Consider the following 22,867-nt stretch of genomic DNA (forward strand, 5'->3'; position numbering starts at 1 on the left):
GAGTCAACCTTGTGGTCCCCGCTCAGGATTTCAGCTCTGGAGAAATGTAGGGGAGTCTTGGGGAAGGCCAGACATTCTCCCTGATGTCACCTCCCAGATGAGGGGCATCTCCAAACACCTCTTGACTGCTCTAGGGACATCAAGGGGTTTATCAAAACCCTCCTTAAGTCTATTCAGGTTTTTTCTTTCTTTCTTTCTTCCTTTCTTTTTTTTTTTTTTTTTTTTTTTTTGGTGAGGCAATTGGGATTAAGTGCAATTGGGATTAAGTGACTTGCCCAGGGTCACACAGCCAGTAAGTGTTAAGTGTCTGAGGCCAGATTTGAACTCTGGTCCTCCTGACTCCAGGGCCGGTGCTCTATCCACTGCGCCATCTAGCTGCTCCCCCCGCCCCTACTCCCCCGCCATTCAGATTTGACAATTACCAGGGACCACTAAGAGATTAAGTGATTTGCCCAAAGTCATGTAAACATTATGTGCCAGAATCAGGTCTTCCTGACCCAGAGACTAGATATCTATCCACCACACCCTGCTACATCAGCTTATTTGTCCTAAACCTGCCTCTTCTTTAAATCCTAAAGAGTTCTTCTCCCTAACTCTTAAGGTCTGGAATTTGAGTTAAGTCTTTCCACCTTCACATCCTCTGGGATTTTATAAAGTCTTCCTGGGCAAGAGCACCCACACATCCCTATCCCAACATTTCTGTGCCCGTTCATCTGTCCCCACCATCTCCATTATGCCTGTCTGAAATCTAGTGCCCAGAAGTGCACATGGTTAGTGGTTTATTGAGTGTAATGGGGGGTGAGAAGGAGCTTCATTTGTTTCATCTTCCTGATGGGATGCCTAGCATCTGTGATGGCCTTTTTAGCCATAGGAGTATTCAACAGAACCAGGGAATCAAAGAAGGTACCACCTAACCTCTGACCCTTAACCCACATTCTTTTTTTTTTTACCCTCTCCAAAAAAGTATGGCTAAAGGAAGAGCTGGCACACATTTCATTGGAAATACACCACAGGCCTCTCCAGGAGAGCCACCCCAATTCTAGACCACTCCACTCCACTTCAAGTCTCCCTCCACCCCATCCATATTTCATATCCACTCAAAGACAAAGGGTAAGACACTGTGCAACTGGGTCAGGAATCCTGCAGGAAGCAGTGACGGCCACAGTTGTTGGGAAGGTTCATATTTCTGGGGCCTACGGGCTCCACGTCCACAAGGAGGAACAGGTGATCCCAAGGTGAGTTCCATTTCTCATGGACAAACTCCACGTCCCAAGGGAAAGCTCTGTGCCCCCAAAGCCATGCGTCCACAAGAAGGGCTCCGGGTCCCCAGAGATATGTTGTGTGTTCCAGGGTGAACTCAGCGTCCCCAGGAAGGATTTTACGCCTGGGGATAGGTGTCAGCTGGCACAAATGCTGTTGATGGAAGTGCCACCTGGGCCCACCAAGCCCAGCTCCTCCTGCTCATTGATGCAGAGCTGGTAGCCACAGCCCCGGGGCCTGGACAGAGGGGGCACTTTGCCATCGGATTTGGCTCTTGGGGGTAGTAGGAAGCCCACACTGCCTGCAATGAGCATGTGCCAGATGCTGTGGATGTAGAAGTAATTGTCCCGTGTCTCCACAAAGGCGTAGAGGAGAACTGCACTGCCAGCGATGAGGCTGCCCGGGCATAGGTAGAACAACCAGCGACGCCACGTGGGTGGGTAACAATGTCTGCGGCGGACGCTGCGCACCGTCTGGGGGAAGAGATTCTGGAGTTAAGAATCGTAAGAGCCAGAATGAGGAGAGGGCAGGGAGGTAGAGGACGACAGGTTGGGAGTCACAATGACTGAGTATGGCCAAGGAGAGACAGGGCAAGGGCAGGGATCAAGGAACAAAGCAGCTAGGGTAGGGTCAGGATGGTGGATACCATGCATAGTCAGAGGAGATGAGCGAGAAAGAAAGAGACCAGAGTCAGAGTGGCAAATTCTATAATACACTTTGGGGAAGACAGAAGCAATAATCAAGAAGAATAAGGGTAGAGGCATTAGGATGAGAGTAAAAGTGTCTACTGTGGATACTACAGATAATCTTAGGAGAGGATATGGATGAAGAACAGACAAAGAGGACAGAGGAAATGAGGTCAAGGACTAAGCTTGGAGTCAGGAAGACCTCAATTCAAATCCTGCCTCATACACTTACTAGTTGTGGGACCCTGGCCAAGTCACTGAACATCTCTGTGTCTCATTTTCCTCATCCTTAAAATAAGGTGGTTAGACTTGATGACCCATAAGATTCTTCTTCTAAATCTCTGATCCTATAAGGAGATTATGGGGGACCAGGATGTGGATAGCAGAGTCTACAGAGAATACTGTGCATGGTCTCCCATAAATGAAGGCATGAGGACCAAAGCTAAAGGAATAGTTTCTACATGGACACTGCATATTTTAGGGGTCCTTAAATTTTTTGATGTCATGGACCTTTAAGCAGAATCTGGAGAAGTCTGTGAAGTCCTTCTGAAAATAATGTCTTTAAAAAGCATAAAATAGGGGGCAGCTAGGTGGCACAGTGGATAAAGCACTGGCCCTGGATTCAGGAGGACCTGAGTTCAAATCTGGCCTCAGACACTTGACACTAGCTGTGTGACCCTGGGCAAGTCACTTAACCCCAATTGCCTCACCAAAAAAAGCATAAAATAAAATACAGAGGATTATAGAGGAAACAAAACATGTTGAGGGGTAGCTAGGTGGCTCAGTGGATAGAGTTCCTGGCTTCAAATCAGGAAGATTCATCTTCCTAAGTTCAAATCTGGCCTCAGACACTTACTAGCTGTGTGACCCTGGAAAAGTCACTTAACCCTGTTTCCCTCAGTTTCCTCATCTATAAAATGAGCTGGAGAAGGAAATGGCAAATCACTCCAGGATCTCTGCCAAGAAAACCCCAAATGAGGTCACAAAGAGTCAGACATGACCGAACAACAAATATTATATTGAAATACAGTAATCAAAATAGTTTTTTAAAGAACAAATCTGGGGGCAGCTAGGTGGCGCAGTGGATAGAGCACCGGCCCTGGAGTCAGGAGTACCTGAGTTCAAATCCGGCCTCAGACACTTAACACTTACTAGCTGTGTGACCCTGGGCAAGTCACTTAATCCCAATTGCCTCACTTAAAAAAAAAGAACAAATCTGGGGGCTGCTAGGTGGCACTGTAGATAAATCACCAGCCCTGGATTCAGAAGGACCTGAGTTTAAATTTGACTTCAGACACTTGACACTTACTAGCTGTGTGACCCTGGGCAAGTCACTTAACCCTCATTGCCCCACCAAAAAAAAAAAAAGAAAAAAAAGATGCTCACCCTTTCCTTCTTTCCTCTCTACTTCTGACAAGGCAGTAAAGAACTGGGGTTTCACGAAGGTCCCACGCACACACACCAAAACAAAACAAAACAGTTTGTTGGCCAGGGCACCTCTTTTTGGTGTAAAGACCATAGGACTTTAGGCAAACCACTTAAACACCCTTAGTCTGTTTCCTTATGTGTGAGCTATCACATGGAGTTGTTGGGGAAAACCAATAGTAGAGATGTAGGTTGTTGATATTATGGTTCTTAATAAGGATTAAAATTAAATTAAGAAAGAGCCATTGGAGCTTCAAACACATCAAGATTATAGCGACCTTATAAGGAAAATTAGAGTTAAGATTCAATGACTGACTAGTCAGGTATAAACCAGGGATTAATACAGAGGCCAACCAGGTAGCAGGGATCAGTGAGGGAAGCAAGAGTAAGGCAACTGTCTGGGGTCAAGGGTATCGGTTGAGACAGGAAAGAGAAAATAGAACTTTTAGATCAAGACAAGCAGGACGAGGAGTTCCATCATGATTGATTCAAGATAATGGATGTAGCAAGCAGAAGTCACTCGATGTACCCTGCTTAAAAACTTGACTTAATAATCATATTCATAACTCAGGCTTATCTAATGCTTTGATGTTTACAAAATATATTCCTCTGGGAGGAGGCGAGAGAAAAGGCAGATTTTTGCTAATTGAAATAATAAAATTTAATTTAAAAAAAAACCAGTGTGTTCTTCTCACAGCCCTCTGAGGTAGGCTTCATTTGCTATGGAGCCTGTAAATAGAATATACTCTGGGGCAGCTAGATGGCGCAGTGGTTAAGCACCGGCCCTGGATTCAGGAGGACCTGAGTTCAAATCCGGCCTCAGACACTTGACACTTACTAGCTGTGTGACCGTGGGCAAGTCACTTTACCTCCGTTGCCTGCAAAAAAAAAAAAAAAATAGAATATACTTCTCCTATTTGTCTCTGTTGGCACTATCTATTATGATTTCTTCCTTATCCAAAATCACAATGACAATTTCGGCTTTCAGGGATGCAGATAAAGCAAAATGAAATTTCATTCTAGCCTCTCACTTATTATGTGTCCCCATGTTTTAAGTATGTTTTCTATAAGCAACACATTATTGCCTATGTTTTCTGATCTAGTCTGCAACTCTCTTAGTTTTTTTGTTTGTTTGTTTTTTGCGGGGCAATGAGAGTTAAGTGACTTGCCCAAGGTCACACAGCTCGTAAATGTCAAGTGTCTGAGGCCGGATTTGAACTCAGTTCCTCCTGAATCCAGGGCTGGTGCTTTATCTACTGTGCCACCTAGCTGCCCAACTCTTTTAGTTTTTAATCAGTGAATATAGGCCACTTATGTTCAAGGTTCTAATTAAGTTTGGTTTTACTTACACCATTCTTCAATACTTTCATAGATCTATGATTTCATCAATTTCTTCCATCAATAGGGTTGTCAAATTTTGTGAGTTCTATAACAAATATCATATGTAATTGTCTTTATATATGTTTTTACTATGTTATCTTTATTTTCTTTAAGATAACAATAAGAGCCCTCCATAGTCTGGACTCTACTTACCCCTCCATTTTTATTTCATTTTATTCCACTTTATATACTCTACATTTCAGTCAAACCAAACAGTCAAATAGCTGTTCCCCAAACTTTTGACATTCCATTTCCCAAATCTATGGCTTTGCACAAGCTGTTCTTTTTGCTTGGATTTCACTTCTTTTTCATCTTCCCAGCTTCCTTCAAAGCTCTTCACAGGTACCACTTCCTCCATGAAGCCTTCCCTGATTCTCCCCTATCCCTAGCTATTGGTGCTCACTCCTTTCTCAAATTATCTTGTATTTACTTATATGAGTGCATGTTGGCTTGTATTTTCTAATCCAATCTGCCACTTTCTTCCTTTTTATCAGTGAATACAATCCTCCTATGTTCAAGGCTCTAATACTTTGATTTTCCTTATGCCAAACTTCAACACTTTCATGGAGCTATTATTTGTGACCTCTCACACAGGAGAATACAAGCGCCATAAAGGTGTTTTTATATAAATACAGTAAAGTGCCTTAACAATAGTTTTTAATAAATGTTTGTTTAATTAAATTATTATCCCCATTTTGCAGCTGTGAAAACTGAGGCTCTGAAAGTTTAAGTGGTCAAAAAATTAATGTCCAAGCGAGGCTTTGAACCCAGATCTCTGAAGACTCCAATTTCATCATTCTTTTTTTGTTTGTATGTGTGGGGTTTTTTTGCAGAGCAATGGGGGTCAAGTGACTTGCCCAGGGTCACACAACTAGTAAGTGTCAAGTGTCTGAGGTCAGATTTGAACTCAGGTCCTCCTGAATCCAATACAGGTGCTTTATCCACTGTGCCACCTAACTACCCCTTCAGCATTCTTTTTACAACATCAGCTACAAGAACTATTTACCCTCTCACCTCCTTTTTCTTTCTGCCTGGCTGTGTACCAACAGGTGTGAACAGGAACCAACGGTAGATAACCAGAAAGACAAGCCCTGCAGGTGCAGTACAGGGAGGTTCCTTTTATAAAAGTAGAAGGAGAGAAAGGTAACCATTTCCTGTTAGCTCAGGAGAAAGCAATAAAAAATACTCTCAAAGTGTGAATCCAGGCTGGGTCCACATACTCAGCAGTCAGCTGAATAATAGTCACCTTCTTGTATTAGCTTGAGAAGCGATAGTTTCAAACCAAGCCAAGGAAAATGTGCACCAAGAACCACAGCCAGAAAAGGATACATACATACATATATGTATGTGTACATGTGTGTACATATTTTTATATATACATATATATTTATATCAACTGAACAACATGATTATATTCTATCAGGTTATATGTTTAACCTCATTAGAAAAATATATATACATATATAACCTGATAGAATATGATCATGTTGTTGTTCAGTCGATCACTCATACCTGACTCTTTGTGACCCTGTGGACTACAGCACGTCAATACCACCCAGCGTTTTCTTGGCAAAGATACCAGAGCGGTCTGCCATTTCCTTTTCCAGTGGATAAAGACAAACGGGTTAAGTGATTTGCTCAGGGTCACACAGCTAGAGAGTGTCTGCATCCTGATTTGAACTCAGGTCTTCCTGACTGCAAGCCCAGTGCTCTATCCACTGAGCCACCTACTGGCATATGAAAATATGACCAAGGACCTTGCAAAACTCCTTCCTTTCCAGGAATATCTGGGGACCCTGCCTGGCAAGCCAGAAAAGGGTTTACTTTCAGTGCCTTCAAGCTAAAGCAAGGAGCATATATAATCCTCTTAAAGGCAAGGAGGGAGAAGCAGCTAGCTACCAGACTAGTAACAAGCACCCAACTAGAAGGTGGCTAGGTGGCACAGTGGACAGGGTGCTAGGCTTGGAGTCAGAAAGAGTTAGGTCTGCATCCTGCCTTGAACATTTACTATCTATGTGACTCTGAGTAAATCACTCAGTCTCTCTCAGCCTCAGTTTTCTCATCTGTAAAATAAGGGGTTGGATTCGATTACCTCTAAAGGCCCTTCCAGCTTTTGATCTATGATACTATGAAAACAATGTGTGCAGAGAAAAGGAAGTCTCTGTAAATTGTGGTGTCGGTAAAATAGCTAGTTTTATGGCATGAAAGTGACTGGATTCTGAAGGGCTACAGCAGCAGAGCACTCACTAGAGGAGGAGGTATTGGAGGCAGGAAAAGATTCTTCCACACTGTTAGGGTTTGAGTGCAGGTCCAGTGGTGATGATCCACTTTGGTTCATCAGAGGATCTGCTTAGCTCAATTTGGATAAGGTCATCACTGAAAGGATGGCTATCAAAAGATGACTTGGGGGAGCAGGGAGAGCACAGCAGCTCATGAAACACTTTGATGAGGGAAAGAAAGGTTTTGATCTACATCAGTGGAGGATGTGCCATTGGAATCATGGATCCTTCAAGTGTCTATAGAAGTATCTATTCATGGATAGAAGGAATGGAGGTCTAGAAAAGTGTTTCTTAATTAAAATGAAGAAACAAGGAAGAGGAGGAAGAACAGGAAAAGGAGAAGAGGAAGAAGAGGAGGAGGAGGAGGAAAAGGAGAAAGAGAAGAAGAAGAAGAAGAAGAAGAAGAAGAAGAAGAAGAAGAAGAAGAAGAAGAAGAAGAAGAAGAAGAAGAAGTAGAAGAAGTAATAGTAGTAATGAAGGGTGAAGGTGTCCTGGAATTATGTGATACAGGAGGCTCTAAATTCCATCTCCACTATCTGTATAAAGGTCAAGCAAGGGACAAATGGCTCACCCTGTGACCCATTACTACTACTACTACTACAACTACTACTACTACTACTACTACTACTACTACTACTACTACTACTACTACAACGTTCTGGAAGTCACCAAAAATAAAAGAAGCAGAAAAGCTCACTTGCAGAACAAAAAGATATTTAGGGGTCATCCCCCTCAAAGGCAGGACTTTCAAGTCCCGGTGAGGAGCCTCAAGACAGCTAGTTCCTGCCAGAGAGAATCCAGTTCCAGAGATTAAGAGATTGAGTAAAACAAGAACAGATTGTGACCCTGGGAAGAATAAAAGACAAATGGTGTTTGTGATCCACTCAAAAGCCAGGATCACTTACCTTAAAAGATTGAACTGTGACTTTAGAACCTTTACAATAGTGGGCAGCTAGGTGGCACAGTGGATAGAGCACCGGCCCTCGATTCAGGAGGACCTGAGTTCAAATCCAGTCTCAGACACTTAACACTTACTAGCTGTGTGACCCTGGGCAAGTCACTTAACCCCAATTGCCTCACACACACACACACACACACACACACACACACACACACAAAGAAAAAGAAAAAGAAAAAGAAGAAGAACCTTTACAATATGATACAAAACGCTCTGTGCTTATCAATCATGTCTGTTCCTCTGTAGTTTCCATCACTACAAATGCTGAGAAAACTTAAGAGGACTTTGTGTTTGCTTGGGGCAGTAGGGAAAGAGGAGACCAGATCTTGGAACTCCCCTTGAGGTATGGAAGGTTAATTGCTAGCCAAAATTACTCAGGAGTGACAAGAAAGCAAGAAGATCAAATTGTCCCTGACCCTGAAATGAGTATCTCAGAGCCACAGGAGCAGGTCTGTGGGGCTACAGAGTCCAAGGATACCTGGGAGATAGGATTTTGGAACCTAGTATATTGACATGGACACAAAGCCAAGATATGAACAGAGGTTGGGGCCATGAATGCAGATATGGGGAAAATTTGAGGAAAGGATAGGTATAGGGACATGGGATGGAAAGGTAGAGATGGGGCAGGGACAGAGACACAGACATGTGATGAAGACAAGAATGAGGTTTGGGGGTAGAAATACAGGTGTCGGGTGAGGACATGGACATAAGACCCCACATAGAAAGGATCCCAACAGAGAACAGAATCTCTAACCCCACATCTGTGGTAATACTATATCCCCTAAAAGGGGAAGGCTTATTCTAGGAGGGTCCCCTTATCCAAGAACCACCCTGAACCACCCTCCCTTCCCCATGGCATAATTAGAACCCTTCCTCCCCACCCCACCCCTGCCTTCCCTTACTCATGATATGACTAACCCTCACCAGGCCAGGGTCACCCTTCCCCTGTGGCCTCCTTACCCATGCCGTAGCCAGGATCCCAAGGGCAAAAAGACTGGGTCCAAGCAGGTTCCAGAGGCCATGCCGGTCAAGCTGTAGAGCCATGGACAGTAGCATGGCCCCGAGCAGGTAGAGAACCTAAGATGGAAAAAGGGATGAAGGTAGAGGCAGAGCCAGAGGACCTGGAGGATTTGTAGAACTGGGACAAAGGGACGCTGCAAGTAGGGTTGGATGGAGTCTGAGGGTGGAGGCTGAAAACCCTGGGAACAGAGGAGAGAGACTGGGAATGGAAATAGGGACCAAGTAAGGAAGAAAGTACTGAGATCAGGACCGGAGTTTTGGGATGGAGAGAGAGGTATGGGAGAATCAACAAAGGAGTAAGGGAAATATTTCAGGAACAATGTAGAGGTACCAACAATAACAGTAGCTAGCATGTATATGGTGCTTTAATGTTTCCAAAGAACCTTGCAAATATCACCTCATTTTGTTCTCACAACGACCCTAGGAAATAGGTACTATTATTATGCCCAATTTACAAATCAGAAAACCAAGGTAAACAGAGGTTACTTGACCTAGAGTCACACAGCTGGTAAGTGTCTGAGGCTGGATTTGGGCACAGGTAGGTCTTCCTACTCCAAGTCCGCTGTTCTATACACCCCATTACCTAGCAACCCAGTTGGGGGGCAGCACTTTTAAGTGAGGAGGAAGGGGAGGAATGAAAGCAAAGCATTGAGAAATAAGTAAGATAAATGATTATTTCGCTCTCATATTAATAGCCAATTATTAAAATTAGGGAGACCAGCTTTTTTTCCCCTCTCCTATTTCCTTGTCCAATCCCTCAAGGACAGAGCTGATGGAAAATAGTATTGACATTCTCCTCATTTCTGGGTATTGCTACTTCAACCAACTAGTTCAGGCTTGGGTGGGGGATATAGATTCTTTGTCTAAATTGCCCAAGGCTGGGAGTGGTCTGGGTATAGGGATAGTCTCTGTCCAAGAGCGACAGGATGTCACTCTCAGCCCCTCATCGGAATGAGCTCACTTCTTTCTGTAAGTCCACCTTTCATTAACCAATCAGAGTTGATTGCTACCTTCAATAATATTCCTCTTCCAAGAGCGCATAAGCCATGAGCCCACTACCATGATGGTCTTGGGTCTAAGGGAGAACAACCAAATGACCACCCTTTTATTTTACATGATGGCATTATTTAAAAAATGACTAATTACCAGAAATCATGTCTCTGGAACTTTTTAAGCACCACCCAAGGAAAGATGTGTGGGTAGTTGACTTAGCCATGGGGGAAGTGGGCTGTCTTCCAAATATACTCACAATAAGCCACTATCTGTAAAAAGTCAGAGCCCTGAGTGACCTCTCATTATAATGGGCTACAGGCTGTAAGTAGCCTGTGCTCTCAGCATCTTTGCCCTGCCATCACCTCTCCATTTGTCTAGCCTCTGGGCTTGAGAACATCCTCACTCTTCAAGGAACAGATTTTAACCTTTTCAAATTCTGTGGGCTTCCTCACACTGCAGGGACTTGACCATCAATGTCTTCATCCTGGGCATCATCATCCAGAAATTGATCGTTTGTAGAAGGTAAATAGATTTCAGGGGGGGCAGCTAGGTGATGCAGTGGATAGAGCACTGGCCCTGGAGTCAGGAGGACCTGAGTTCAAATCTTGCCTCAGTGTGTGACCCTGGGCAAGTCACTTAACCTCCCCCTTGCCATTGTCTCTAAAAGAAGGAGGAGGAGGAGGAGGAGGAGGAGGAGGAGGAGGAGGAGGAGAAGGAGAAGGAGGAGGAGGAGGAGGAGGAGGAGGAGGAGGAGGAGGAGGAGGAGGAGGAGGAGGAGGAGGAGGAGGAGAAGAAGAAGAAGGAGAAGAAGAAGAAGAAGAAGAAGAAGAAGAAGAAGAAGAAGAAGAAGAAGAAGAAGAAGAAGAAGAAGAAGAAGAAGAAGAAGAAGAAGAAGAAGAAAGATTTCAGGGATAGATTGGTATTATTCCTCTGCTTTTGGTTCACTCCCTCCTCCCTGGAATCAGGAATATTATTAGACTTACCTGCTTGACCACAGGCTGCAGACGAGCCATGGCAATGACTGTGACCCACACGGACATGAGAGAGCCCAGAAAGTCACAGAACTGCAGAACATCATAGTCCATGATGCAGAAAACCACGATTCCTGGCTGGTCACATGCATGATAGAACTGGAGGGCAGAGGTCAGAAGTCACTGATAGGATCAAACATTAGGCCTAGGCCCTAGATCAGTACTGCCAAACTCAAATAGAAATGGTGGCCACTACATAATCCTGAGGATTCCTGTGGCTGATCCGCATATTGACTTAGAAAACCACACAATAACATTATCTATGTTTAATTGTGTACTTATTTCTTTTGTTAAGCATTTCTCAATTGTATTTTAATCTGGTTTGAACTGCATTCGTTAATGTTAAAAGACTCAGGTGCTGGTGCCTTTGACACCTCTGCCCTAGATCATGGGCATGATAGGCCTGGGGTAGAAGTCACAGGTCTTATGCTGTCCCATTTATCAATTTCCTTCCTCAAATATGACACCCAGAAGTGAATACAGTACAGCAGATGGCATCTGTCCAAGGCAGAGTTCATTGAGAAACTGCAACCTCATTTCTGAACATTATACTTCTCAATGCAGTTAAAGATCCTGTTAGCTCCCTTAGTTGCCACATCAGACTGTTCTCTGTATTGAACTTAAAATTTATTAACATACACACACACACACACACACACACACACACACACACACACACACACACACACACACACGATCTTTCAGATGGACCACTATCTAGCCATGCTTTCTTCCTTCTTATGCTTGGGAAGATTGGTTTTTAAAACCAAGTGAAGGGGGCAGCTAGGTGGCACAGTGGTTAAAACACTGGCCCTGGATTCAGGAGGACCTGAGTTCAAATCTGGCCTCAGACACTTAACACTTAATAGCTGTGTGACCCCGGGCAAGTCACTTGACCCCAATTGCCTCACCAAAAAAAAAAAAAAAAAAGGAAGGAAGGAAGGAAGGAAGAAGTACAGTAGAACTTTACCCCACAATTCCTACAAATACACCAAACTGGTGTGTTTTCTGGATTGGGAAAAACTAAAAAAGAATCACAGGAAATAATTTTTCTAGCCCAGGTCATCATAAGGAGACAAATAAAAAGGTCTACAGATCAGGGAGGATGGGGTCTACCAAGGAACGGCCACCCAGAGCATTCCATTGTAGGCAGAGGCTATATACCACAGCAGGGCATAGCAATAGGTGTCAATTGGCAAGCATGTCTATTGCTCATTACTCAGTTCTGGATCACAGATCCAGGGCAGACTGAGAAGAAACCTGAGTGAGTATAGGGGTGGCATTCCAGAGTGAGGAGTGATTGTGAACTCTAAGCTGTATGGGAATAAGTTCAAAAGTAAGCAACAGCTATGCTCTGACCATGGAAGAACAGTAAGGTCTCAGTTAAAACTCTAGTCCAGTTTGTAGCCAACAATGTCATAATCAGGTATATGCATGTATACATATGTGCGTGCATGCATGCACACGTGTGTATGTGACCTATGTGCATGCATGTTGATGTATATATGATATGTGTGTGCACAGACATGTGTATGTGCACGTGTATATGTGCATACACACTCACACACAATCACCAGGCACTACAGAGAAGACTATGGTGAAAGTATAGAGCACTCCCCGCCACCACTTACCGTGGAGAAGAACATGGTGAAGGTATAGACTGCAGCCTCTAGCACATACCGACTTCGGACAGCCACAACTACCGGTGGCAAAAACATGAGGTTACTCAGGCAGAGCAGCAGTGTGGACAGAAGCTGGAATCCATAAGTGAGAGCGTCTGCACTGTCCGTACAGCCCCAGCCACGCCAGCCTAGAAGATAGCAAGGGTGTGCTCAGTGCTCCATGCAGGGATAGTCAGGAAAAAATTGGCTCTATAGAGCTCGTGTGCCATATGAATTTCTTAACCCTCCCCGCTCCATGCTCTTATTCTAAAGTCTAAGAAAAGAGATCCCGGGGCAACTAGCTGGTGCAGTGGATAGAGCACTGTCCCTGGATTCAGGAGGACTTGAGTTCAAATCTGACCTCAGACACTTAACACTTACTAGCTGTGTGACCCTGAGCAAGTCACTTAACCCCAATTGCCTCACCAAAAAAAAAAAAAAAAAAGATCCCATCCCTACTTGCTTTTTCTCAGGTACTGCCCCTGGCCCTTTGACCTTTTTGTAACTCAGTTTCCTTCTCTGAAAAATGGAGTTGGACCAGATGATCTCTAAAGGGCTTACAATTCTACATCCTATACCCCACCTTCTTCTCTGATACCCCCATCTCTGGCCCTTCATTTTCCCCTCCTGCTCAGAATGCTGCTCTTCCCTCCCTCCCAGTGGCCTTGTCCATATATTCCCTCCCTACTAAATCCCACTCCTCCCACCTTTGCCTCAGTTCCTGCTATCTGAACCCAGGGCCCTCTAGGCTCCTATCCTAGGCTCCCCAGACCTTTCTGGGCTCTCCGTCCCATGTCCTTTTCCCCAACTTCCTCACTTACCCGCCTTGCACTCACAAGCCGCATACAGGTAGTTATGTGTCCTCAGAAGTTTGCACTGACCATACGGGCCACAGTCATCAATGCATGGGGATAGAAAGGTCCGGAGACGGACCTCAGCAGTGACATTCTTACAGCGTTCAAACCTGCAGACACACTGATGATCATGCTGGGCACCTCTGATCCTTGTTCTAGATACCCTGGCTCATGCTGTCTAGATATCTAGCCATCACTCTGGGCAAACCGACCCTCATCCTGGGGACATCAGATTGACACCCTGCATATACCAACCAGTGTACTGATCACCTCTTTCCTCCCCCCAAACACTGGAGTATTAGAAGAGCCATCAAGGGGAAAAGGAACTAAATGATTCTACTTGACCCCAGGGTTGGAATTAGGAGCAATGGGTAGAAGTAGCAAAAGGAGAAAATTTAGATTTGACTCAAGGAAAAGAGTCCTAACAATTACATCTATTCAAGAGGGGAATGGGTTTCCAAAGAAGAGAATGGGTTTCCCCTCACTGGGAGGCTCCAAAGACATTCTAGATGGTTACTTTGGGGGTGTCTTGTAGGGGAAATTCTTATTCAGACAAAATTTTGATAGGATGACCTCTGAGTTTCCTTCCAACTTTCTGATATTCTAATGCAGTGGTTCTGAGATTAACACACTGGACACACACTGGGCACCAGTGACCCTTACCCTGGGCACACCCAACCATAAACCATAAAAATGACCATTACACAGACTGAGCAGCACAATGGACTCCCTGGCCGTGACTTTCCCGGACCAGATAGCGATCATCCTGAGCACTCGTGGGTATCCAACTGACCCTCCCAAAGGGCACCTCTGACCCTTTCTCTGCTCTGCAAATTAAATGAGAATTAATAATGTTCTTTAAACAGGAAACAGGAACTTAGTGGGAGGCACAGCAAGAGGCATGAGCTTTGAAAAAGAAGAGAGATGGCAATTGGCTTCTGGCTGCTCGAGTCAGCTGAAGTCATGCAATGAGCTCTAGAGATGATGGGGCCAGGCCCACAGTGGAGAAGACATGGCCACTGGAGAAGCCAGCCCATATGTGAGCCTAGGATGATCGCTGAAGAAGTCAAAGGGAGAACCAGCCTTGTCAACCAGCTGGTGAATACGCTTCAAGAAAACTGAATAGGATGGGGAATGTAGTGGACCATAAACCTGCCCGACAGCAGGGACTGTCTGTTTTTCTCTTTGTAATCTCATCACCTAGGACAATGCCTAGGTGATGGTACTTGGTGGCATCTTGATAAATGTGTGTTGAATTGACAATGAATTAAGAGAAGTGGTAGGAATTCCAAAGACCTGGAGCCAAAGAGTCTTCCAGGAAGGGGGAAGGAGGTAACTAATTGGCCTAGATGGCATGAAGCCCAGGAGATGAAGACTTAAGGCCAAATAGAAAAGAGGCTCCCTCCTCCAGGGGCCAAGCCAAAGAGACCTCCAGGAAGAGGTGAGAATCCTACCGGAGAGCTAGCATCCGCTCCAATCCTTAGGCAAAGGGCTTGATTAACTTGGGCCAGCACCAACTCAAACAGGATTTAGGTGAGGCTGACTCCAGAGGCAAAACACAAGAGTTGGATCAGGGAAGAGGGCTTCAGACCTAAAACCATTACTTCCATTTCACTGACAAACAGGACTACCTATTCCTATAAACTTCAAGATATCACCTAACTTTATACCTCTTCCTTTTGGGTTTGCTATCTTAAATTCCTATCTGTCTTCTTGTCTTTGTGCAAGGGGATGAGGGGAGAGGGACAAATAGTAAGAAGCCTTTAAGAAGGGTGTTGGGTTCTTCAGAGAAAGCAAGGAAAGGAAAGAAATAGAAAATTAAGGAAAGAAGTAGAGAACTGAGTCCCTTTTCACATGGGAGATACATAGGAAGCTGGGTGGAAAGGTGTTGAGAGTAGATTCCAAGAGCAGGTAGGTCAAGTTCAGAAGCATAAGAACTGCCCTTGGACCAAGAATAATCTCCTGGGGTTTAATACTATCAAGAGGCCCCAGGCGTCCCCTCCAAAAGCACCAGGTGGTAAGGTGAACAATAAACCAACTGTGCTCCCTAGTATCCCTCACCTATGGTACACATATCTGCTCAAGCACTGGAAACCACTGATGCATGGAAAGAAGTACGCTCTAGCCTAGGGCATAGGTACAATAGCTTCTCACAGCTGGGGAAAGACTTGTAGTAAAGCAAGAAAGAGGATAATAAAAATAAAAATAATAGCAACTCCGTTTTTGTATAGCCTTTGAAAGCTTGCAATGCACTTTTCCTATAACAACCCCTTGTGGTAAGCAGTTCAAGTATTATGGTCTCCATTTCGCAGAAGAGGAAACTGAAGCTAGAACGTTCAGTGACTTTCTCAAGGTCACCCGGCTGGCACTCTTCAGAACTGGGACTGGAACCCTTTAGCTCCATGTCTTGTACTGTTTTTGCACTACCACACTGCCTTGGGAGAAATCCCACACTGGGAAAGAGGGAGCATCTAATCCAAAGAACTACACTAAGAAAGACTGTGGACCTTATATTCCTCACAAGCTGGCAGATGAATGAGTTTGGAGGGGCATTCCTGTTAATATTCTAAAGCCCTACCTTCAAAGGGAAGGTCCAGTTCTAATCGACACTCAAGAATACCCTATAACTGTGTAGACAATAGCCCCACAGTTGAAGAAATTGTTGGAAAGGTTACTGATACCTACTGTTACCTTCTGGTCAAGAAGAAGAAATTTCTGTCTTGATAGCATCCTTGATAAGAGCAGGAGGGGGTAGGGTTGAACATGATTTCAAAATCTAAGGAAGAAAATTCCCTGGACCAAATTCAGCAGGCTGGGTGGGTAGAGCCTGCAGATAAAGAAAAGTGGTTAGTTGATCGAACCTACGTTCAAAAAATCGTTGCTGTTGTTCTTGCTTTTAAGAAAAGCCAAGGAAAACAGATTTAATCCTCTATGGCAAAAGGGAGGGGGGGGGTATTAGGGAACCAGCCTATCCCAACAACTGTGAATCTTCATCACAGGTGCATTGTAATGCATTATAAACATAAGAGGAAAGGAAATTGAGAAGCAAGAGTTGAGAGTCATTTCCCTAGCCAGATACCCCTGGGCTAACCAGTTGTGGTTAGCAAGATGGGGGATATAGATTGCCTAAACTAATTAGAGGAAAATCAATAATGTTGTCATATATGATACTTAATCCAATGCTTTAAAAAAAGTTATCATTGAGAGAAATATTGGGAGAGACCAAGGAAATCTCTCCTAGAGATTTTGGAAAGGGATATTGGCAAGTAGAAGTAAGTTAAGTTCAGAAGCTGGAGTGAAGGCAGTCTTGTCATCTCCTTAAGGATGCATGAATTTAATTTGTTGTCTTTGGGCTGGGAAGAACTCTTCCAGTGGCTAGTCAATAATGGGTGATCTAGAATGGAACTCCTTTGCATACAGAGATGACACAGATGTTATTTATGGTCATAGTCCAGATGTAGAACTCCACCTGGAATACCTAGAGAGGGCCCTCCCCAATGGATCAGAAAGCTCTTCTAACTGTGAAACTCAACAAACGTTCATTGAATTTAACATATGGTGGACTATTTGGCCCATAGTATGGGGAATAAGAAAAACAGGGCCCCCTTTGTCATCCAACAGAAGACATTCAAAAGTGGAGGAGCAGGTAATCCCAAAGAAGAGGTGGGTGATAGACCCACATATCAAGAGATGGTAAATGTCTAGTCAATCCTTTCATTTTACAGAGAGACTAAAGTGATTTGCCTGAGGTCATATGAGTAGTACATAACAGGCAGGATTTGAACCCACATCTTTGACTCCAAAGCCAGTGTTCTTTCCTTTGTACCACGTGTCTGTTCCCAGGTTTGTTATTTATTACTGTAGACCTATATCCCCATTTGAGAGAGAGAAAGGAGATGGAGAGTCATCCTAGGAGAGAGGAAGAAGGGTGGTCAAGTGCCACTTCTCCCACCGACTGACTGCAGAACTCTAGCCCAGTCATGTCTGAGCACCCCAAACAATTCTCTAAATCGATAGACCAAAGAACAGGTGCTGATCTATCTGCTCTGGTAGAGGGATTTTTCTCCATAGGAATTTTCCATACAAGTGAAAAAAATCACAGGGACAGTCCCATATCCTGGTTTAATCCCTTGGTCTCTCCCCTTACTGATTCTTTGGCTAAGAAAAAGGTTTTTTAAAAAATAGCCTGAAACTGAGGACCAGGACATCCTTTAGGGTACAGGCTATAAAACCCACCCTCCACTCCCACTGGGCAGCTCCTCCCCCTGATGACGGTAACTCTATTTCAGCCAACTTGCCAGGAAACTACATTCTCATTGCCCCTGATTTGTTAGAAACAGTCTTTGGGGACACTCAGTATCCCAGTGAAGAGCTTGCAGTGGCCTGGGGAGGAACATCAAGGCAGGAGATGAGAAGATGGAGAAAAGTAACTATTAGCTTTTCTCTGTAGGAAATTGCCACTCAGAGTAGCCAGGGCTGGCCGAGGTTCAAAAGGAAAGCTTTGTAATTATCTGAGCCCTTCATAAAATTAGGTCTTCTTTGGGCAATAACAATAAAAGTTCATCTTTATATTAGGGGTTATTAGCCCTATTTTATAGATGGAGAATCTGAAGCTTAGAGAGATTGAGTAGCTGGAGATTTATTGATCTAACAACCAGCCCTTTTGAACCCCATAGAGAATTTTGACTCCAAGCCACAGACATGGGTGTGGTGGTTCCAGGAGCTCAGCATGGGGGAGGTCTGTACTGAGCATGCTCGGGACTCTCCTACGCAGTCACAGATGCCCTCTCTTGAAGGTGTTAAAAACTTTTCCCTGCTGCCTTGCAAAAGCAAGTTTAAAAATAAACATTGGCATGACTTTATTTTTAAGGCAGGAGGGAGTTATCTTCAGGGAATGACCCAAGATAACTTTCCTAGGTGAAGCAGAGAAATGTTGAGATGGAGAGAAACCATCTGCTGTTTACTGTGAGATGGAAACATCTCAGTTCAGTGCCTTGTCCCGAGGTGACCATTTCCACCACTTATTTCTCCCACTAGTGAGAAAGAAGGTGCGGATGGGGCCTATCGACTGTCTGAATCCAGGAGCACCAGCCCCAGAAATATAAAAGGGATAGAGAAGCAGGCAGGACAGACTCTCCAAACAAGAATGAGGAAGATATATAAGGGAAAGCATGGAGAGGAACTAAGAGAGATCAGACCTAGTTCCATTTATAAGTGACACCCAGGGCAGCTAGGTGGAGCAGTGGATAGAGCACTGGCCCTGAAGTCAGGAGTACCTGAGTTCAAATCCGGCCTAAGGCACTTGACACTTACTAGCTGTGTGACCCTGGGCAAGTCACTTAACCCCAATTGCCTCACCAAAAAAATAAAATAAAATAAAATAATAAGTGACACCCTACCTCCCACCCCCACACCATGTTTATCCATAGTTTCCAAGAGTAAAACCCTTAGACAGTCTTAGAAGGCCCTTGCTCTTGCTTTGGGGAAGGGGGAAGGAGCCAGTGGAAGCCTCCCTCTTCTGCAGTAGCCCTGGGAGGGGAAGAAGCCCAGTTGGAAAAGTATATGGTGCCAGACTGGAGGAAGCAGAGAAGCTAAGTACTTGGGCCCCCAAGAGGGAAGGGAACTTAAACCCAGGAGAGGGATGTGTTCTCAAGGGCACTGGTCACCCAGGGAAGAAGCCCTTCTCACTATAGCCCCCTCTACCTGTCCTTATAGTGTGTTCCCCCCACCATGCCCACCCTCTTTCACTGTGACCCTCCCCACTGAAGGGCCCACATCAATCCTCTCCATATCCCCACTTCCCTGCTCTTACCATGGGCCTACTCCACACAACGATCGGAGAGTCAGGTACCAGGTTCCTGTTTGGGGGAAAGGGATCCGAAGTCTGGAGATTTTAGAGGCAGCATTGACAGAGAGAATGAAGCCAGCCAGGGACTCTGAGCAAAAGACAGTGGTCATTGGGGGTGAGGGTGTGGGAGGAGGAAAAGATCCTCCCTGTCTTCTTCCTCCCTATACCATTACCCTTATATCTTCACCCTCTCCCCGCCACTTCTTCTTCCCTTATCCCACTACCTCATCATCTCCTTCCCTCCTATTACATTGCTCCTTATCCAGACTCCATCATTCTCACCTGTGGAGCAGGTCACAGATGTGTCGCCTGAGCTCAGAGGTACCTCATGAGTCAGGCATCCAAACACAGTGGCATTTTCCTGGCGCAGTGAACTCTAAATAAGGGGTAAGAGGTGGGGGGAGGTAAAAGTATAAAGGGTTTTCACCCACACCTGACTCAAAGCCTGGTCTATCAGATTGCTAAAAAAACATCTCCAAGAACCACTCCACACACCTCCCCCATACATACACACACCAAGTCTATAAATGACCCTCCATCCTCTACTGAGGGACTTTCCCCCTAATTGGCATTTCCCCCTACTCTTTCAGAATGCTTCCCAGATTCCCATAAACCTCTAACGAGGAATACCTATGTAGTAACTGATACACCACCCCACTTTCTCACAAACGTAAACCCCTCAATCCTTTGTTCCAAAATCCTACCTTTATTATTCATATGTGACTATTTAATAAGCTTCCCTACACATAGGAAGGTCCCTGAGGTAGAGACACTGAATTAAGTCTTAGATGAAATAGAGATGATGTTTCCATCAGTTTTGACCCACCATTTGCCACCAGGGGCTATTTGCAATCTCTAGTACTAGCAAAATGAGTATGTGGTATATCAGATGTAGGGGGAGAAAGGAGAAGCAGACAGAGATGGTAGGGAATAGGAAGGTGCCTTCCTCACCAAGGGGTAGAAGGATGAAGAAACACCAGTTCTAAGAATTAAAAGAGTTGAGCTGGGCTCACAAAGAAGATGAAAAGAAATTACAGAGCCAAAGAGAACCTGAGAGATGTGGGCCAATATCCATTTGAATTTAAATGAAAGGATTAAGAGGCAGAGCAAGAGGCAGGAAGGAAGGAAACCAAGCTAGGAATGGAATCTGGCAATGTACCTGAGATTTAAGAACATTAGCCTTCTAAGACTTAGACCTCATTAGTTAGTATCTTTGGACTTTTTCCAATTGCTTATCCCTGTCTCATTTTGGGAAGGCTTGGGAGAAGTGGGTTCCCAGTCACAGATGGCACTGGGGCCATGTATGGACAGTCAGTACAAATCATTACTGGGGGAGAAGGATGAAGCAGGCAGAAAAACCCAAGGGGAGACCTGAACTAGACAGGGGCGGGCAAGAGTCATCGATGGTTAAGCAGTATAAATCAGGTATCATCTATGAAGGACGTGCTGATCTAGTTAGGGATAAACAGAGCTGGTCAGAGTTCTGAGGCCAGAACAAGTCGGAAGGACATGGAACACAGGAAACAAAGGCTGTCAAAACAACAGTAAATAAATGCCTTTTTGCCCCAAACTGAGGCTTTTTGCAGAGCTCAGGGTTGGTTCTCTTTGGTAACTTGGAAGGTGGGCATGACCTTCTGGTCTTAAAGGGCCTTAAAGGGCTTCCAGGACTGCTCCAACTTGGTTAGCAGACTTAGTCACTCTTATTATTGGTATCTTTGCAGAGAAGCAAATGTTCCAACTGAGGGGGAAGCTTAGTCAATGCACCAAGATCTCAAGATACAGGAGTGGGGACTAGGACTCCCAGTGATATAGAATCTAGTTTTATCACAGTCATCCACCCCTGCCTATTCTTTACAAAAGTCCTTGTCTAGCCTCAGGGTAGTTAGAAGCTGGGGAACTCAGAACCAAATCATTCACTATCTGTTCCTCTGTGGTTACTAATATATACTTAGGTAAATCAAATGGACTTTGAGCTTTCTTACAAGACAGTAAGAAAAGGGGGAGCCACCCAGACCACTTTCTATATCTGCAGTTGAACTAGGAAAGTTTATTATATGTGAAGAGGTATAAGAGCAGAAAAAAGACTCCTATTCTATCTTGACATTACATGCCCTAGATCCAAAAGATACAAGCTTCAGGGAACCATTGATTGTAAATGATTAATCTTATGTAGCGCCTTCTTGGAGGATGACCAAGGATTAACAGGAATGTGGCTGTCACTTTGACCAGAAGGAAATGGGAAAGCTGAAATCTTGACAGAGAAGAGAACGAAACAAAGGTGCTAAGGGGAGAGTGTGAGGCAGCATCCTCCATGCTGTAGTTTTCCACTGGTCACCACGGGGAGAGAAAAGCAGCTTCTATGGTGTGCAGAGGCAGGGACACTGACACCTGCCCCTGCCAAGGTCCCAGGCACAAATGGCATCAACCGTGGGAACGAGGAAAGGAAGACACTCTTATTCCTACATCGTAACTGGTGGTCTAAGCTTAATGGAAGTAAGATAGAGGGACATGGAGTGCTGTACCCACTGAGCCCTGGAGACAGACCCTAGTGAATTGTCCACTCCCATATTCTGCCTCATCCCCACTACCTTCTTAATCTCTATGGAAAGTTGAGTCTGCCTCCTCAATCCTTGTTTCCTTTAAGAGTTTGGTTTTTGGTACACAAAATTTTAAAAAACAAATGTTAAAAATTGTTTTTACATGTAATTGGAAAAAATAAAAGAATTTTTTTTAATTGTTTTGCTCTGGGATTCACCATTTTTAAAAAGTTTTCTCACACATTGTTTGTGTGTTTGCCTAGAGGATTGAATGCAACTGAGAGGGGGTGGGAGTGATAAATGGTAATGCGTACGGGAGATTTTATACTGAGATATATATATATATATATATATATATATATATATATATTTACCAGAAAAACAGATTTTCTGTCTAATCTCTGGGACTACCATCTGGGAGCTCAAAGATAGAGAGAAAAGAGATAATATTGATATGTATTATTAAAGCTCCTCAAAATCAGAATAAAATGAGTGAATCTGTGTGTCCTGGAACTTGGATAAGGCTAGTTTTCTGGTGGGAGGAAGTTTGGTAAGTGAGCAGGAGTCAGCCTCAGACTATTGTCTTTCCAAAAGAACCAGTCCTCATGAAGGGTGGAGTAAAGTCATTAACTAAGAGCAAAGTCACACCTATGGAGATGCCTGTGGGGGGAAAAGCTAGTAAAGAATGGGCACCACCCACAGTAGGGTTTGGGGCTGCGGGGGAGAAGGAAGAGAGGGGAAGACTTGGGGATGGAAGGGGGGAGGGAAAGGGGGGAGGTGAAATAGAGAGGGAAAGAGAAAAGGGGAGGGGAGGGGAGGTTAATTTTTCATCCTTTTACCCCCAAATACTATCATACTTGTTAGGAGTACATTTCTCCTTGAGAACTATGTCCCCATAAATCTGTGCCAAGCACAGCAGGTAATGATATCACCCC

At 44.4% G+C, this 22,867-nt stretch overlaps 1 protein-coding gene across 7 annotated transcripts in view; it reads right to left on the reverse strand.

The window, feature by feature from the left end:
- Positions 1 to 332: 332 nt before the first annotated feature.
- TMEM8B (transmembrane protein 8B) overlaps positions 333 to 22,867 on the reverse strand; it is a 76,442-nt gene continuing 53,907 nt past the window's right edge. For 4 of the 7 annotated variants that reach the window (XM_043978947.1, XM_043978946.1, XM_043978948.1 and 1 more), the window contains 7 exons: positions 19,678 to 19,771; positions 19,360 to 19,483; positions 13,515 to 13,657; positions 12,664 to 12,842; positions 10,985 to 11,131; positions 8,949 to 9,065; positions 335 to 1,733 (listed from right to left, as the gene is read on the reverse strand). In XM_043978947.1, the coding sequence (XP_043834882.1) occupies positions 1,398 to 1,733; positions 8,949 to 9,065; positions 10,985 to 11,131; positions 12,664 to 12,842; positions 13,515 to 13,657; positions 19,360 to 19,483; positions 19,678 to 19,771 (1,140 nt within the window). In that variant the 3' untranslated portion in view covers positions 335 to 1,397. Of the gene's footprint in view, positions 1,734 to 8,948; positions 9,066 to 10,984; positions 11,132 to 12,663; positions 12,843 to 13,514; positions 13,658 to 14,296; positions 16,375 to 19,359; positions 19,484 to 19,677; positions 19,772 to 22,867 lie in introns of those variants that run through there. The other 3 variants (XM_043978941.1, XM_043978942.1, XM_043978945.1) reach the window with 3 other exon arrangements.

The sequence above is a fragment of the Dromiciops gliroides genome, chromosome 1, assembly GCF_019393635.1.
Source record: "Dromiciops gliroides isolate mDroGli1 chromosome 1, mDroGli1.pri, whole genome shotgun sequence".
NCBI classification, from domain to species: Eukaryota; Metazoa; Chordata; class Mammalia; order Microbiotheria; family Microbiotheriidae; genus Dromiciops; species Dromiciops gliroides.